The sequence below is a fragment of the Panthera leo genome, chromosome A2 (genome assembly GCF_018350215.1).
Source record: "Panthera leo isolate Ple1 chromosome A2, P.leo_Ple1_pat1.1, whole genome shotgun sequence".
Taxonomy (NCBI): Eukaryota; Metazoa; Chordata; class Mammalia; order Carnivora; family Felidae; genus Panthera; species Panthera leo.
The window spans coordinates 154,753,184-154,772,069 of record NC_056680.1 but is presented as its reverse complement, the minus strand read 5'-3'; the positions used below and the strand labels follow the sequence as shown (position 1 = coordinate 154,772,069).

At 39.3% G+C, this 18,886-nt stretch overlaps 2 protein-coding genes and 2 pseudogenes across 5 annotated transcripts in view; 1 reads left to right on the top strand and 3 right to left on the bottom strand.

Annotated features, from left to right (window-relative positions):
- Positions 1 to 18,886, bottom strand: part of LOC122212831 (olfactory receptor 9A4-like) — an 85,532-nt gene that overhangs the window by 49,137 nt on the left and 17,509 nt on the right. For 2 of the 4 annotated variants that reach the window (XR_006199340.1, XM_042926823.1), the window contains exon 4: positions 18,226 to 18,362. Coding sequence is in view for 2 of the 4 variants with exons in the window: in XM_042926823.1 (XP_042782757.1) it covers positions 18,226 to 18,362 (137 nt within the window). In the remaining 2 variants the exon portion in view is untranslated. Of the gene's footprint in view, positions 1 to 17,561; positions 17,844 to 18,225; positions 18,363 to 18,886 lie in introns of those variants that run through there. The other 2 variants (XM_042926812.1, XM_042926809.1) reach the window with 2 other exon arrangements.
- On the bottom strand, positions 5,331 to 6,286 carry LOC122212820 (annotated as a pseudogene).
- On the bottom strand, positions 6,359 to 7,285 carry LOC122212875 (annotated as a pseudogene).
- PRSS37 (serine protease 37) overlaps positions 14,689 to 18,886 on the top strand; it is a 29,974-nt gene continuing 25,776 nt past the window's right edge. Inside the window, exons 1-2 of the mRNA XM_042926875.1 lie at positions 14,689 to 14,882; positions 18,091 to 18,211. The gene's annotated coding sequence lies outside the window, so the exon portion shown is untranslated. The remainder of the gene's footprint in view (positions 14,883 to 18,090; positions 18,212 to 18,886) is intronic.

The following is an 18,886-nucleotide window of genomic DNA, read 5'->3' as shown; positions in this document are numbered from 1 at the left end:
TATCTAAGAACTTCGCTTCTTTGTTGCTATCAAAAATTGTATTACTTCTTATATTTCAATTATAATTGTTGCTAATACATAGGAAAACAATTGACTTTCGCATAATGACTTTGTATCCTGAGACGTTGCTAAAATTACTTATTACTTTCAAGACGTTTTTTGGTAGATTCTTAGGGGATTTCTACAAAGACAATCATGTCATCTGTGAATAAAGACAAATTTTTCTTTTTTTACATTCCATATGCCCTTTATTTTGTTATGCCACGTAACCACATTAGCTAGGACTTCCAGTACAATATTAAACAGGAGTAGTGAGAGAGGACATCCTTGCCTTGTTCCCAACCTTAGCAGGGGAGAAGGCATTCAGTCTGTCCCCACTATAGAAGATGTTAGCAGTAGGGTTTTTGTTTTAGTACCCCATATTGAAAGTTTTATAATGAATGGTTGTTGAATTTGTCAAAGGCTCTTTCTATACTAATATGATCAGATTTTTTCTTTTTTAATCTATTTATATGATTAATTATATTGATTAATTGTTGAATCCTGAAACAATCATATATCTTGGAATGAAATATACTTGTTTGTGATATGTTATTCTTTCTATGTGTTGCTGGATGGGATTTGCTAAAATGGCGTTGAGGTTTCAGTGCCTGCATTCATAAGAGATAATGTTGTAAACTTTTGTTGCTCTGTATGGTTTTTATATTAACGTAATGCTGGCTCATTAAATGATTTGGGAGTGTCAATGAAATGTCAATTAAAATCCTCAGGACATTTGTTCATAACATAGACACACACACACACACACACACACACACACACACACAATCTACACACAAATGCAAAATTATTTTAAACTCATATGTTAAGAGTTTGGAGATAGTCAAGAATAGCCAAATTAGTTCTAATGAAAAAGGAGATTGGATAAGGCTTACTAATAGTAATATTTATTATAAATCTGTATGGGGTCTGTACTATAAGCATAAATGAACACATCATATAAATAAAATAGAGAGCTCAGAAACAGACCCATGAAATAAAAGCACTCCTTATAAGACAGTATGACATCTCAAATCAATGTGGAAAGGCCTGATTTTTCAATAAACTGTACTGTAACAACCGATTATCTATATAGGAATAAAACATTAGATCTCTATTATTTCTTAACCTCACTTGTTTCTTCCATCTTTTGTTCAGTCCTAACTACCACCTCCTTAGGCAAACAAGCCTCACTCCCAGAAACCCTACTTGGAAGAGACAAGCAAATTCCCTATCCCTATCTCACTTCAAAGGACCCTTCAGAGCACAATTTCTCCAGAAAACCTGACCACAATTATGCTGCACAGCCAAGACCCATCACAAAACAGTAGTCAGCATGGTATTTATCACACTGCATTGTTTACCATCCTTTTCTGTCTAATTTCTTATACTTTTGCTCTACTCAGATTATAGCCTCCTAAATAAGTCTTTAGAGGCTAATCCTTGCCTAAGGCTCATGATTTGTAGAGAATGTAGGTTATCACTAACCTTTTGCCTGTCCCAAAATTAATAATCATTTGTTTAAAAAATATAAATGTCTAACTCCAAAAATTAAAACTATTAGAATATATATAAGACTTTTTTCAATTATTTTTTATTCAAGTATAATTAACACACAGTGTTACACTGGTTTCAGGTATACAATATAATTATTCAATAATTCTACACATTTTTCAGTGCTCATCATGATAAGCATCCTCTTAATCCCCTTTATCTATTTCACCCATCCCCCTAGCCACCTCCCCTCTGGTAACCACCAGTTTGTTTTCTATTTAGGACAATACTTTTGTGTTTGTCTCTTTTTTTCTTTTTCATTTGTTTTGTTTCTTAAATTCCACATACGAGTGAAATCACATGGTATTTGTCTTTCTCTGACTATCTTATTTCACTTTGCATTATACTCTCTAGCTCCATCCACATCATTACAAACAAAAGATTCCATTCTTTTTTTGTGGCTGGGTAATATTCCACTATATATAACCACATCCTCATTAGCCATTCACCGATCAGTGGACACTTGGACTGCTTCCATATCTTGGCTATTGTAAATAATGCTGCAATAAACATGGGGATACATATGTCTTTTCAAAGTAGTGTTTTCAATTCCTTCAAGTAAATGCCCAGTTGTAAAATTCCTGGATCATATAGTAATTCTGTTTTTAATTTTTTGAGGAATTTCCATACTGACTTCCACAGTGGCTGCACCATAGAAGGCCTTTTTAATCATTTCATTTTAATATAAAACATGAATACAGAAAGACCACACTGAACATAAATATAGCTTAATACATTATGAGGTGAATACCCTTATAAACCACCACCCAGATCAAGAAATAGAGATTTGATAGCAACCCCAGAAACATTTCCATTGCCCCATTCCAACTGCAATCCTCATATTCTCAAAAGTGACTGCAATCCAGACCTTGTAGTAATCACTTCCTTGCACTTCTTAACAATTTTATCAGGCCAGTCTGAAGTGCTACACACTATAGCTTAGTATTCTACATTTTTATTTCATACGTTTTTTAGTCTATTTTAATCTATAGATTCTCTCTACAGCTCTTTAATTTTCTTCCAATCTCTTTGTTGAAGAATCAGGGTTTTTACTGTAGAGTTTCCCACAGTCCACATTACGGTGACTCCATCTTCATGGCATAGTTAAACATGTCTTTCTGTTCTCTGCATGTCTTTCTGTAACTAGTAGCTGGTTCCAGAGCCTTGATCTGGCTTGGGTCTGACAAATAATGAAGGTAACCTTTTGAGGGTGGCTGCTTTTGGAACACCATTATGAACTCATGGACTTAAATATATTTGATAGATTTCCAATGGTTGCAACCATTGTATTTTTTTGAAGTGTACCTTCTCTCATCTTTGGCCAGTAGAAATCTCCTCCAGTCAGCTCCTGATACCTTTTAACATCACCCCAGTAATCTTTGATCCCCATTATGATAAGATATTACAAGCTCGTCTTATAGATTTCTTGCCCAGACCTGGAAAGAGCCATTTCTCCAAGAAGTCCTATTACTCATCTTGGGAAATAGTATTGCAAGAATGCAACCTACACCTAGGGACATATAAAATGGGCCCATTTATATAAAGTGAGTCCATCCTGATATATACAATTTAAATGCAAGACCCTAGAGGCTTTACCTAACCTCCTCTATATTATTTTCAGAACTAGAATATTCCATAATTATTCATTGTCTTTATCTTACATTACACACACAACAGTCCTAGAATAATACTGCTAATACTATCTCCACCACTGTCATTACTGAAAACTGTTAAAAAATACTTTGCATGTGTTCTTCCCATTCTTCTCCTATTTTATAGTTATCACAAGAGACTGTTGTTCACGTCCTTTGAATGGGAAAGCACTTTTAAAGCAATATACACACATACACATCACAGATAAAAATTACGTTTGACAACAACAAAGTTAACACTGCTGCATGACAGAATATTTCAATAAAAAAGTGAAAAGACAAAACCCCGATTCACAAAAGGTACTTCCAACATAACCATCAGATAACAAGAGGTGTATATCCATGATATTTAAAGATGATCTCCATATCCCTACAAAAGTAGCCAAGGACTCAGGACAAGAAAAATGTGAAGCTCTGTTGCTCTGTTCCATCCCAACTCTTCTCCCATTTGCTCTACTCAGCCCTAAGGAAACCTTATAGAGCGTCCAGACTTACCAAAGATTCTTCTGCCAAAATGTCTTCTCTGCTACAGTGATGTATTTGTAGAAACAAGCAAACGTTTTTGGCAATTAGAGGCAGGATGATTACTTTTATTTTTGACTTAGTAAGGCATAGTATGATGTGGAGTTCAGAACCATGTAAAGACCTCACTCCCAGCACTCATCCTCAGTCCCCCTCTCACTGCCACCTCCCCAACCACCAGCCTCCTGTGCTCCCTTCCCAAACTTCTCTCCATGCAAATAATAATATAAAGTATATTCTACTTTTGTCTTACAAAAAGTTAAGAAACTAAACAAAATGCTCTGCTCTTTGCTTTTCTTACTCAACAGTGTATCGTGGAGATCTTTCTCTTAATGGCACAGAAAACTTCCTCATTGTTCTTACAGCTGTAAAATATCTGATAGTCTGGAAGTTACGTAAATTCTTTAAGTATCCTCCTTTTGATAATACATTTGGATGACTAATATTCTATTTGTGTATTTACAAATAGTGATACAGAAAAAAAATCAGTAAACCAGTGTCATATGATACAGAAATATTAGTTGAAATACTGGTGTGACAGGAAAGGGGCCGGGATGGCACAATATTGGAACTGCAAAGTGGATGAGAAAGCTCACTGTAGAGCCGGAAGACAGCTTGGTAAACCTGGTCTTTGTGAGGGCGGAGAAGGAAGGGAACCCAGAAATGTAGCTGAGAGAGAAGGGAGATGGAATGCCCTGTGTCAGGATTGACCAATGTGAGGACTATGGGGAGAAGTGACCAGCTGCCCTTTTTCTGCCCTCCATGCACACCTGCTTCAGCCCAGGGGCACAGCAAGATCAGTTCACCCTTGTCACTTCAATTCCCAAAACTAGCCAGTTGCCCTCCCACATTTGGGACTGGTGTGATCATGAGACTCATGCCAGATGAGAAAATGCCTCTTTCTAAGGCATTGCCCAACCTCCTCACTATAAGAAAGTACAACAATTAGAGATGTATCTGAATCATCTGGCCCTGAGGTTGGGGAGGAGTCAGAACTGTGGAGTGAGTTCACTCTCACAACTGCCAGTTGAGAAGATTTACAGAGAGGTATGTACATCCCTGTTGGACGTTGGGGAAGGAATCTCAAGAAAGGGTAGGACCTTAGGCTGGATTTGAAGCCACTCACATAAGAAACAGAAGGTGCTTTAGGCAGTGAGGAAATCATGAAAGCAGAGGAAAACATATGGGAAGATGACTCCAGCACCTAGAATCAAACATGTGTGTCAGCGGCCATGGAGAGAATTATACTTTTCCTGGATTTTCCCATTCAAAAAGCTGAGTGTTCTTTAAAAAAAAAAACACATATTTTGTTCATTTACACCTGTTAAATTTATATTGTAAGTTGTATTATAACTACAGAAAACATATATGTCCAGGTAAAAAAATAATGTGATCTCCCATGTAGGAATCATCTGATTATAAATTGGAGCGCTAGCTGTGTCTTAAAATGCCCTTGTAGATCACAAACCACGTGGTGTTGAAAATGATCATTTCAGACTGAATTAGTGCTTTGAGATTATTCATGTCCACAATAATGAGTTCATGATTGTCTTTAGGACACAGCTAATCCTTGAGGAGTTGATAGCAGTGAGCAGCGTTTCATGACATCTCGAAAGGCCTCTATGAATTTGTCATTCCGGAGGGTGAAGATGAATGGGTTCAGGAAAGGGGTCACCACTAAAACCATCAGTGACGCTACCCTGTTGTACTCAAGCTGCCTGCGTTTGCTTGGGTTTCACATAGAGGAACAAGCAGGTACCATAGCCAATCACAACAAAGGTGAAGTGAGAGGCACAAGTAGAGAAAGCTTTCCTCCGGCCCGAGGCTGAGGGGATCTTGAGGATGGTAGAGATGATGTAGGTGTAGGAGATGATTGTAGGGATCAAAGAACCAACAATAATGAATATAGCCATTAAAAAAAGGATAAACTCTGTGAAAAGGCTATCATCACAGGATAGTTTGAGCAGTTGCCCTCGGTCACATAAAAAATGGTCTATCACATTTGATTTGCAGAAGGTAAGCTGAAATGTGGCATAGACTGGCCAGATTTGAAATAGGAACCCAAACACCCATGACACAATGACCACCCAGATGCAGGTGTGGCTGTCCATAATGATGTTGTACCTCAAAGGGTTACAGACAGCCACGTAACGGTCCACAGCCATTGCTCCAATTAATACTAACTCCGACGTACCCAAAGAAAGGTACAAATATAATTGTGCACTACAGGCTGTCAAAGACATTGCCTGCATCCCTGGAAGCAGCAGCCCCCAGAGCATTAAGGGGACAGCAACCGATGTGATCAGGATCTCTAGGACTGAGAGGTGGCCAAGGAAGAAATACATGGGGGACTGCAGACGTTTATCAACACAGACAATCACAATGATGACCATGTTCCCCATGACTGTCACTGAGTAGAGAAAGAAGAAAGTGGCAAAAAGAATATCGTGTAGTTCTTTGGAGCCATGGAAGCCAAGTAGATAAAATTCAGTGGCGCTACCACTGATGAAAATTATCATTTCAGGTTGAATTAGTGTTTTGAGATTACTCAGGTCCATGATGATGAGTTCATTATTGTCCTTAGGACACAGCTAATCCTTGAGGAGTTGATAGCAGCGTTTCATGACATCTCGAAAGGCCTCTATGAATTTGTCATTCCGGAGGGTGAAGATGAATGGGTTCAGGAAAGGGGTCACCACTAAAACCATCAGTGACGCTACCCTGTTGTACTCAGCTGCCTGCGTTTGCTTGGGTTTCACATAGAGGAACAAGCAGGTGCCACAGCCGATCACAACAAATGTGAAGTGAGAGGCACACGTAGGGAAGGCTTTGCTCCGGCCTGAGGCTGAGGGGATCTTGAGGATGGTAGAGATGATGTAGGTGTAGGAGATGACTGTAGGATCAAAGCACCAATGATAATGAAAACAGCCATTTAAAAAAGAATAAACTGTGTGAAATGGCTGTCATCTCAGGATAGTTCGGTCACATAAAAAATGGTCTATCACATTTGATTTGCAGAAGGTAAGCTGAAACGTGGCATAGACTGACCAGATTTGAAATAGAAACCGAAACACCCATGACACAATAACCACCCAGATGCAGGTGTGGCTGTCCATAATGATGTTGTACCTCAAAGGGTTACAGACAGCCACATAACAGTCTACAGCCATCACTCCCATTAATATGAATTCCGATGTGCCCAAAGAAAGGTACAAATATAATTGTGCACCACAGTTGTCAAAGATATTGTCTGCATCCCAGGAAGCAGCAACCCGCAGAGCACCAAGGGAACAGCAGTAGATATGAGCAAGATTTCTAGGACAGAGAGGTGGCCAAGGAAGAAATACATGGGGGACTGCAAACGTTTATCAACACAGACAATCACAATGATGAACATGTTCCCCATGAGTCACCAAACAGAAGAAGAAGAAGGTAGCAAATAGAATATGGCGTAATTCTGGGGAGCCAGGGAAGCCTATGAGATAGAAGTCAGTGGCACTAGAGTGACTCTCCAACATTTAGTCCTGAGAGGTTGTTCCTTGTGAAATCTAGAGAGTAAAAAAGAGATCACACTGCTTCTGATCCCAAAATAAAAACAGTTTCAGGTAAAGAAAATATCCCTCTCCTGTTCTCAGACTCCACAACATGTCTAGGAAGGGTTCATGTCCTACTGTTCCCCCTACATGATCAGTATTGATCTTTTTAAAGACCACCATGATATATGAAGAAAATTAAATCTAGCCAGGAAGATGAGCCCAGTCACCAATGGCATACCATAGGCAAGACAGCCAGCTCCTGCCCAGGGTGCACCACCCACATCTCTCATTCCACAGGTCTTCCTGCCTTCCATCGTGCTGTGAATAGCCACCGAGTCTGCCTCCCTGACCAGTGTGTTCCTTTTTACCACTAACTCACTTCCATCATGAATGTCCTCAACTATGCGATCCACCAAATATATTCTTTCCTGTGAGTCCTGCTCCAGACTATAGAAAAGTCTTTCTGCCCACTCCTACCCAGAGCAGGTACATGTTTACTTTGCTTCTCCAAGACATAAGGTCCATTTGCCCTAGATCCATTTGAAAGTTTTTCCTTTTACTTGTATCACCATAGGTGTCACTGTCAGGCATGGGTATGGACAACTCTTTGAGGATTTTCTGTAAGATCTTGAGGGCAAGGCCTGAGTATTTCTCCGACTACAGGTCAGCTAGCTGCCGGAGTGAATTCTCACTTTATGCCCTCTATTCTTGGAAGGGGAATCCTGCCTTGCTTTTCTCCCCAGTAAATGTGTCTTCTCATAGGTGACAGACTAAACAGCACCCAGGCTTAATCAGTCAGAGGCCTCTCTCTCCCAACCCTCATACCAACAATCCACCAGACTGATAGGGGAAGGTCCAGAGGAGGGCATGGGAGGAACTGCCATCCTCAACCTCCAGCTGTCCCATATCACCTCATGTTGGAACTGGCAGACAAGAGGCTAAAGGTCCAATTTCAACACCCCCTGCCTTCGTGAGAGCTCAAAACCCTGGATCCAGCAGGGAGCCAAAGCCACCAAATGTGAACTCTGGGCTCAGCCCAAGCCCTACACATAAGTAGCCATGGTCTCAATCCAACAGAAAGTAAGGAGAGTCTTCTCAGAGATAACAAATAGGTTTTTCCTCCAAAATCAAATGAAAAAAAATTCAGCTGTCAATAAAATAAAACAGACCCAAGGTCCTGAGCCCCTTACAATTTCTGAGATACATCCCTCATTTCCTTCAGGTATTTGCTCAAGTGCCCAAGCTCAGGGAGCCTTTCCTCATGATCCTTCCTAAACAAACAAACAAAACAAAACAAAACAAAAAACAAAAAACACATTCTACCCTTTACTCTCTATCAGCTCACCAGAATCTATTTATCTCCTTTGCTCTCCTCATCTAAAATTGTGTTTTTACTTTTTGTTTACTATCTGTCTCCTATTATAAGGTAAGCACCATAAAAAGTAAAAACTTGGTCATGCTTGTTTACTGTTTCTGATATTCAATTATTTTTAAATGAATAAATCAATGAATCAATTAAGAACGAAATCTATGAACAAAGCTTATTTAGTCCTGGCTATGGCCAATCTTTTGATTTTTTTTTTATTTTAGAGAAAGAGCAAGTGAGCAGGGCAGAGGGGCGGAGGAAGAGAGAAAGAGAGAGAATCCTAAGCAGGTTCAATGCTCAGCACAGAGCCTGACACAGGACTTGATCCCAGCCTGAGATTATGACCTGAGCCAAAATCAACAGTCAGAAGTTCAACCAACTGAGTCACCCAGGCACCCCCAGCTATGACCAATTGTTGAAGCAAACTCTGCTTCCTCTCCCTTTGGTCTTTGCTGAAATGCTGCCCTGTCAATATGCAGCCCTCTCTCTGGAGATCCCTTTGGAAATGACAGTTGGGTGACAAGGATCAAGAACAGACTTATTAGCGGAAGTCTCCTTCCATAATTTTTGTTTAGCCAGGACCAGATACAATCAAAGGATAGAAGAGTGTCCTGACAAGAGCAAGGGTCTATGCCTATGCCCAGCACTGAGTCAGGTCAAATCTGCTCTCTGCTGTGCATGGCAGATTTGAAGATGAGGTCATCCATTCTGCTGTAGATGTCCTTGTTCTAGAGAGCATCTAGGCCCAGAACTTCCCATGCTGATCCTCTTTTGCTCTCTCCTTTACAGAGGGGAACCCTGGCAGACACTCACCTCCAGAGAAAGAAACTGAACTGGAATGTTCTACAGCTCTCCAGGGATCAGCCCAGGCTTCCTCCTGCCTGACTAGTGCTGTGTGGCCCAAAGAAAGCTGCTGCTGTTCTCATTCTCAGTGCAAGAGAAAACTGTATTCACACAAGAACTTAGGGAAAAGTCCAGTAATAATAGTGCTATGGAAGCCAACTATCTCCCTCTGACTTTCTCTCTCCTTCTTTCCTACTCTTCATTGTCCCCAAGAAGGGTTATGCACTGAGGAACCAAATCTGATGCAGTCAAGGGAAACCCAGAGAAACTTTCAGCCCTTATCCCCTGAGGTTAATCAAATTTTAGAACTCTTGAAAGTTTTTTTAGAGGCCAAACTTGAAATCTCCCTTGTTGGAAGTTTCTCGGCCTGCAGGCTGCCCTCCTCCCAGGCTCCAAGTCCTGGTTACCACAAACCAGTTCAAACCAGACCCTGCTCTCTTCTGTGCATCTGCCTGATTACATTTGCCCTACAGAGCCTTGACACCCCCAAGTAGAAGACACCAAAAACAATTCAAGACATAAAGCAAAAACTCACATGCCAGAGATGAGTAATAATGTGAGCAAAATGGTGGACAGGCAGCCCTAAGCTATTGTCCCTCCACAGAAACCATAGAAAACAAGCAGAAACTGTCAAAACTGTGTCAGAACTCTGGAAAACATTAAAAGATTTATAGCAACCATGGAAACACTGGTTCAAGAAAAAGAAAATTGAAAATGCTAGGAAAGCTTTGTGGTATTTTCATTTACCCTTGCCCACACTCTTTCTAGCCTGGCAGAAGTCTTGAAAATGGCAATCTGCATTCTCATTGTGGGACCTCAGTCCCTGAGGAAGCAGAGCAGATGTGGGGCAAGAAAAGTTACTGTTGAGACATACAATAGACCATCTAAAGACTCAAAGGGAAAGTTGGGGTAAGTGTCTTTGGGAAATTAAGGAATTTAAAAGCAGCTACATACACCGGGGAACTTAAAAACCACACCCATGTACAGGGAAAGATGCATGCTCAGAAAAGACCTGAGAAGACCCTAATCTTTTGCTTTATGTAGGATAAACTCAGATCCACATCAAGGCACATTATAATCAGTAAAAAGACAAAGACAAGGGACAATCTGAAAGCAGCAAGAGAGAAGCACCTTTTCACGTACAAGGAATTCTCAGAAGATTAACAGCCAAATTTTCATAAAAAATTATATAGGACAGAGGGCAGTGGGGTGGCATATTTAAAGTGCTGAAAGAAAAAAATGTCAACCAAAAAATTCTGAATCCAGCAAAACTGTCCTTCAAAAATGAGTGAGAAATGAAGATAATTCTGGATAAATAAAAGCTGAGAGAGTCTGTTGCCAGTAGACTTGTCCTAAATGAAATGCTAAAGGAAATACTTCAGTTTGAAATCAAAGAACAACAGACAGTAACTTGAAAATAAAAATATAAAGATCGCCACTAAAGATAACTAATGGGCTAATACTAAAGCCAGCTTTATTGTATTTTTGGTTTTTGTAACTCCACATTTCATTTTATACATAATTTAAAATACAAATGCATAAAATAGTATAAATCCATTTTATTGGGCAAATAATGTATAATTATGTAACTTTTGACAACATATAAAGGGGAATAGTGCTATATAGAACAGAGTTTTTGTATGCTACTAAAGTAAAGTTGGTATCAATTCAAACTACATGTTATAAATTTAGGATGTTAAATATAATCACAGAAAGAAAATAGCTAAAAATATATACACAGAAGGAAAATATAAGGGAATCAGTTTAGTGCAAGAAAAATCAACACAACAAAACAGAAGACAGTAATGAAGGAAATAAAGGAATGAAGAAAATGAAAACAGAAAAGTCTAAGACTTGCACAAAACAAACAGCAAAATTACAGAAGTCCTTGCTTATCAGCAACTACTTTCAATGTAAAATGGATTAAATTCTTCAATCAAAATACAGAGACTAGCAGGAATTTTTTTAAATGAGCCTTTGTGTACGCTGTCTACATGAAACTCCCTTTACTTATTTTTTTTTATTCTCAAGTTAATTAACATACAGTGTAGTCTTGGCTTCAGAGTAGAACCCAGTGATTCATCTCTTACATATGACAACCAGTGCTGATCCCAAACAGTGCCCTCTATGATGACTATAACCCGTTTAACCGATCCCCCCATTCACCCCTCTCATCAACCCTCTGTGTTTAAGAGTCTCTTATGATTTGCCTCCCTCTTTGTTTTTATCTTGTTTTTTCTTCCCTTCCCCTATGTTCATCTGTTAAGTTTCTCAACTTCTACATATGAATGAGATCATGTGGTATCTTTCTTTCTATGACTTATTTTGTTTAGCATAATACCCTCCAATAGCATCCATGTTGTTGCAAATGGCAAGATTTCATTCTTTTTAATTGCCAAGTAGTATTCCAGTGTGTGTGTGTGTGTGTGTGTGTGTGTGTGTGTGTGTGTGTGCGTGTGTGTGTCTGTGTGTGTACCACATCTTCTTAATCCATTCATCAGTTGATGGACATTTGGGCTCTTTCCAATGGTTGTTGTTGATAGTGCTGCTATAAACATTGGGGTGCATGTGCCCCTTCAAATCAGCATGTTTGTCCTTTGGATAAATTCCTTGTAGTGCAATTGCTGTCATACAGTAGTTCTATTTTTAATTTTTTGAGGAACCTCCACATTGTTTCCCAGAGTGGCAACACCAGTTTGCATTCCCATGAACAGTGCAATAGGGATCCCCTTTCTCCACATCCTCACCAACATCTGCTATTTTCTGAGTTGTTAATTTTAACCATTCTGACAGGTGTGAGGTGGTATCTCATTGTGGCTTTGATTTGTATTTCCCTGATGATGAGTGGTGTTGAGCATCTTTTCATGTGTCTGTTAGTAATCTGGATGTCTTCTTTGGAAAAGTGTCTATTCATGTCTTCTGTCCATTTCTTCACTGGATTATTTGTTTTTTGGGTGTTGAGTTTGATAAGTTCTTTATAGATTTTAGATACTAACCCTTTATGCGATATGTCATTTGCAAATATCTTCTCCCATTCTGTTGTTTGCCTTTAGTTTTATTGATTGTTTCATTTGCTGTGCAGAAGCTTTTTATCTTTTAATTTTTTAATGTTTATTCATTTTTAAGAGAGACAGACAGAGTGTGAGTGGGGGAGGGGCAGAGAGAGAGAGAGAGAGAGAGAGAGAGAGAGAGAATCTGAAGCAGGCTCCACGCTCTTAGCTGTCAGCACAGAGCCGGATGCAGGGCTCAAACTCACAAACCATGAGATCATGACCTGAGCTGAAGTGGCATGCTTAACTGAGCCACCAAGACACCCCTAGAAGCTTTTTATCTCAATGAGGTCCCAACAGATCACTTTTGCTTTTGTTTCCCTTGCCTCTGGAAACATGTCAAGTGAGAAGTTGCTGCAGCCTAGGTCAAAGAGGTTGCTGCCTGTTTTCTTCTCTAGGACTTTGATGGTTTCCTGTCTCACGTTTAGGTCTTTCACCCATTTTGGATTTATTTTTGTGTACGGTGTAAGACAGTGGTCTAGTTTCATTCTGCATGTTGTTGTCCAGTGCTCCCAGCACCATTTGCTAAAGAGACTGTCTTTTTTCCACTGGATACTCTTTCCTGTTTTGTTGAAGATTAGTTGACCATGTATTTGTGGGTCCATTTCTGGGTTCTCTATTCTGTTCCATTGATCTATGTGTCTGTTTTTATGCCAATACCATCTGTCTTGATGATTACAGCTTTGTATAATACAGGTTATAAGTCTGATATTTGGATGCTTCCAGCTTTAGTTTTCTTTTCCAACATTACTTTGGCCATTTGGGGTCTTTTGTGGTTCCATACAAATTTTAGGGTTGTTTGTTCTAGCTCTGTGAAGAATGCTGGTGCTATTTTGGTAGGGATTGCACTGAATGTGTTGATTGCTTTGGATAGTATTGAAATTTTAACAATATTTGTTATTCCAATCTTTAAGCATGGAATATTTTTCCATTTCTTTGTGTATCCTTCAATTTCTTTCAAAAGCTACATGAAATTCACTTTAGATCCAAAGACACAAATAGGTTGAACAGACAGAAGAAGATACTCCATATAAATACTAACCAAAAGAGAGCTAAAGTAACTATACTAATATCAGACAAAATAGACTTTCAGTCAAAAACTGTTGCAAGAGACAAAAGACATTATACATTAATAAAAAATTCAGTTTAGCAAAAAAAATGATTATATATGTTCCAAACAACAAAGACCCACATTATATGAAGCAAATATTAACAAAATTGAAGGAAGAACTTCATTATGTCACTTTCAGTAAAACATGTAAACAGAAGATTAGTAAGGAAATAGAATACTTGAACAATAAAATAAACTAACTAGGCCTAACAAACAGAGTTCACTCCACCCAACAAAAGCAGAGAATACACTTTCTTCTCAAGTGCACACAGAACATTATCCAAGATAGGTCACGTTAGCCCACAAGTCTCAATAAGGTTACAAAGACTGAAATCATTCAAAGTGTATTTTCTGACTATAATGAATAAAACTAAAAATTTGAGAAGATGCAGAATGTTTGTGTCTAATAAAAATGAGCCCACAGGTATTTCTGAAAATTAGTAAGAATGGATACACCGGGCATTTAGCACACATTAGTCTAGATTGATAGCAGAGACAGAAGGGACTTGGAAACTGTATCCCTGGATATGTTTTTAATTATAGCAACAGAAAGCCCAACTCAAATTGTCCTAAACACTGAAAGGAATTTAGTAGTAGATTATATTACTAAAACTATCCAGAGAAAAGACTTAAATTCTGGAATGGTTTAATCAGGACTTCAGCTACAGCTACATTTCTGGGCCATTCTCTTGTTTCAACCTCCTCTGTGAATGCATGTGATCCTTAGGCAGCTTCCCCGACAGCAGCAATTCTGATGTCTCATTCGCCTGCCACACTGCCCACACAAGGTCTCAACAGAGCTCATTACAATGTTATCTCAACACTGAACATTAAGACACTGATGTTTCATAAGCCAAATTGCATCATATATCCATCCCTGAGCCAGACACAGGGAGCTCACTGATAAGTTTAGGTCAGACTGCACCCTAGGGGATGACTGTGACCTAACAGAGGAGGGGTGGAGAGGACTGTGGGAGGGCAGTTACAGTGTCCGCTACTGAGATCATCCAGTCTAACTCTTTTTGTTTTATACATAAAGCCAATCTAAAAATCAAAGCTCATTGATTTCCCAAATTTATAGTTTGTCAATTCGAGGCTAAGAACTGAACCACAGTCTACTGAAACTGGATATCAATCTCCTCCAAAGAAGGACATGGACTGAGGAAGAAAAACTGTGATGCCAGAAGCATTAAGTGGTCGGCAAGTATGGTGAGGTTACAATAGTTTACCCAGGGAAACAATAGAAACGAAGACCCAGAAACAGATTTCTGAATGAACTCCCCAGGAAGCTGGAATGGGTCTAAGATGAATAAATAAGTGAGGGGTAAATAGAAGCCAAAAATGTAACATAGACACATGAATTCAGAAAGGATCTTTGAAGTAATATATAAATAAAATTATGTACCCAAGAGGTGATCCCTCTCCTCCTGAGCTGAAGGTCAGACATGATTGAATCACAAGCTTGGAGATAAGATGGGAAACCAGAGTGCAGAGAAGAGCCATCCACTTGATCAAACAGGGCAAGCATTCCTGTCCCTATTCTCCATTTACTATACTGAAATCTGTTGGTTGGTATCAGGGATCCATTTTACTGCAATGTACTTAAGCTACAGAGAAGGTCATGGAGCATTAGCTCCAGCCCACGTACGAGAGAATAAGGAACCAGAAAGGAAATGAGCAGTGGTTGGTGGGAATGTCAGGAGGGGAAGGTGGATGTGACACGTGAAATTCTTGGTAAACTAACTTAAAATAGTCTTTGGAATCAGTCATATGCAGAATTGGAATTTAGGTGAAATTGGCAGGATAATTAGAAACATATTTGCACACTCCAAAAATTAGTCATGCGACAAACAGCCCAGTCTCGGTTAGACAAACAGATGATGATGAGATGTTGATTAGATGGATAGATCGGTAGATAGATAGATAGATAGACAGACAGACAGACAGACACAGCTGGAGAGACAGACTTACCTTTTCCTTTTCAAATTGAGGAGTGAGATGAGATGGAGAGAAGGAAAACTCATACAAGGAAAACTCAAGTCCAGAAAATATAAAGAAGTAAAAATGCCCAATAATGGAAGGATTTATGACCTAATCAATAAGGAAAGGCTTATAATTAAAACATCCGATTCAGCCTAGAACAACTGCAGTGGAATGGAGACAATAAGAGCTCTAGGTAAGAGGCAAGAAAAAAAACAAAGGACAGGAATCAGGGTAGGTTGTTAGAAAGATCATCTCAGTAAAAAGTTCAGTTGCAACTAGTTCAGCCGGCTGATGACAATAGACAGCCTGGCATATGATAAAGGCGAAAAGGATTGTTAGCAACTTGGAGTAGTAGGAATTAAATAGGCAAAAGGGTGAAACAGGTGGAAACTGTCAAAACTACTAACTGCTGCCAATCGCTATACTATTCCTCTGCATACAAAACGTTTCCCACATTATCTCTGATCCCCATAAGAGTCTTAAAAAGAAAACTATTTTAGTTTTCTGAATCTTTGGAAAAGTATGTGATTTAATCAACTGGGTGGCAATTTGAATTTTAGGAAATCCCAACATTTCACAGCATGGGAAAAACAAAAATGCATTTCACATTTCAGGCACAAATTTCTTGAAGAGTCAATATTTTATATGAAAATAGATAGGCTTTAGTTTAAAATCAGTTTAATCTATCATGAACTAAAGAAAAATAATATGTAGAGAACACATTTTTGGAATGACAAGTGTTTTTTGAGTGTGCTTGTGGATGGAAGTGTGTGCTCATGAATTCACACGTCGTATAGAAGGTTGTATTCAGGGGCATGTATGAAAACTCCAAGGCAAAATCCTCATGAATTCCACCACTTTGTACCCCTTTAAGAAAGTATGTGTGATTTTAAATAAAAAGCAGTAAACTGGAAGGAAAATGTCCTGGAAAAAAACCTCATCTATCATTTATGAATCATTTATGCATAATGAATATCATTATGCATAACAGCTATAGTTCAAAATACAGAAATCCTTATTCCAAACATACAAAGACCTTTGGGTGGCCTCAGTAAACCTAGGCAAACTTGAATTCTATAGATCTTTTAAGTAACTAATGGAAACTAACTGCACCACCTGTACACACAAACATGCACACACACACACACACACACACACACACACACATACACATACCCAGGAGACACTTGGTCATTAGAAAAATTGCTAATCATCTGACCAACTTTTGGCAAATTACTGCTCAGCTATGTGGTTTACACTTCGCCCAAATAAACTCTTGGTAGTTATTATCCCTCATTTCCACTCGTTTTTTGTGTTCTTAAGATATGGCAGGGAGTATTTTAACAGAAATATCTGAATTGGTAGAATCCCAAAAGCTTCCTGGGTGAACTCCACTTCTTGAGGCCAGCATTCATGTTTTCAGTGTTAGGAACATTAAAGAGACTAGAGTCAGGGTGCCTGGGTGGCTCAGTCGGTTGAGTGTCTGACTTCAGTTCAGGTCATAATCTCACAATTTGTGGGTTGGAGACCCACATAGGGCTTTGCGCTGGACAGCACAGAGCCTGCTTTGGATTCTCTGTCTCCCTCTCTCTCTGTCCCTCCCCTGCTCTCTCTCACACATGCGCTCTCTCTCAAAAATAAATAACATTTAAAAAGAGATACTAGGAGTGCCTGGGTGGCTCAGTCAGTTAAGCATCTGACTTCAGCTCAGGTCATGATCTCGTGCTCCATGAGTTGGACCCCCAGGCTGGGTTCTGTGCTGACAGCTCGGAGCTTGCAGCCTGCTTCAGATTGTGTCTCGCTCTCTCTGTGTCATTCCCCCACTCATGCTCTCTCTGTCTCTCAAAAATTAATAAATGTTAAAAAAAATAAAATAAAAAGAAAGACTAGAGTCATGCCAACACCCAGGAATCATCAATGATCTCTTTTGAAACTCCAATCAAGCCTAGATCCTAGGAAAGACTGGGACTGTGATACATAATGTGGTTGCCGTGGATCAGCTGGGAGGTAAGGGTATCAGTGGAGCTCTACATCAGCTTATTTTGTAGAAATAATGTTCTTGATCCATGGCACGTAGCTGTGTAGGTCAGTGAAGACAACAATGTATCCTGTTAGAATACATCCGGTTTCCCAAGACAAAATCCCTTGTAATTCACCGCCACATATGGCTGGTGCAGCTGTGACCACCTGCCAGATAGAGTACAGGAATGAGAACTTCCTTACCACCTGAGATTTCATACCTGAACAAAAATGAAAGCCACTATATTTGCCATGCAAAGGGGTCCAGGATATAAGAATCTAGTATGAAAGCTTCTTTCCAATGCACTAACTACCCTTATACCTCCCACTCATCCCTAGACAGATTATTTCAAAGAACTATCTGGAAGACAGCTTTCCACTCCTCGAAAATCTATTTCTCTTGTCTCTATCACAGGGGGGAGAAGAGTGATCATTCTTTAGCCCCTTATTCTCTGAGCTCCTAGCCTACTGAAAAATCGAGATGGACCCTCGATGAAGGAGGAGAGACACAGAGACTGAGTTTATGCACAAATGAGGTAAGAAGACTTACCTGGCAGTGATCCTGACTTCCTAGCGTGGGTCCCATACAGAACATGTCTTCAAGGAGTTTTTCACCCAGTATTTTTTTGCAGTTTACATTAAAGTTCAATTGAGCCGTGACACTTTGCAGCTTACTATGTGAATTTCCTAAGCACAAGAAATAAAGGAGACTTTCATTCCTGTTTGCCTTTTCATAAGGCATCCTACCTCCTTCTCCTTCAAGCCTTCTTCTCAGTAAGAATGGACTGCAGAAGAACTGATGGAACACACCATGGGTCAAACACATCCTCCTGCTCTGTTTATCATCTCTGAAAGATGATCAGCATCAAGGGATGGTTGGTGAGAAGATACTCCACACATCAAACAAGATCTGAATCCAAGCTCTGTCATCACCAAGTTCATGATCTTGGATAATTAATTTCTCAAAGTCTTAGTTTCCTCTTTTATAAGGTATTAATCCCAAGAAAACGTATCTACATGATATGTGATGATGGCTGTATAATATCTATAGTATGCTTAGTGCTTGGTAGGTAATCAGCGATCAGCAAATGGTAGTCATTATCATTGTGATTGATAACAATATCACTCCTGTTAGGTCAAGGGAAAGTAGGATTTTTTACCAATTTTCAAATTAAGATCCAAAGAAGTTAAAGAATTTGTTCATAAACCTA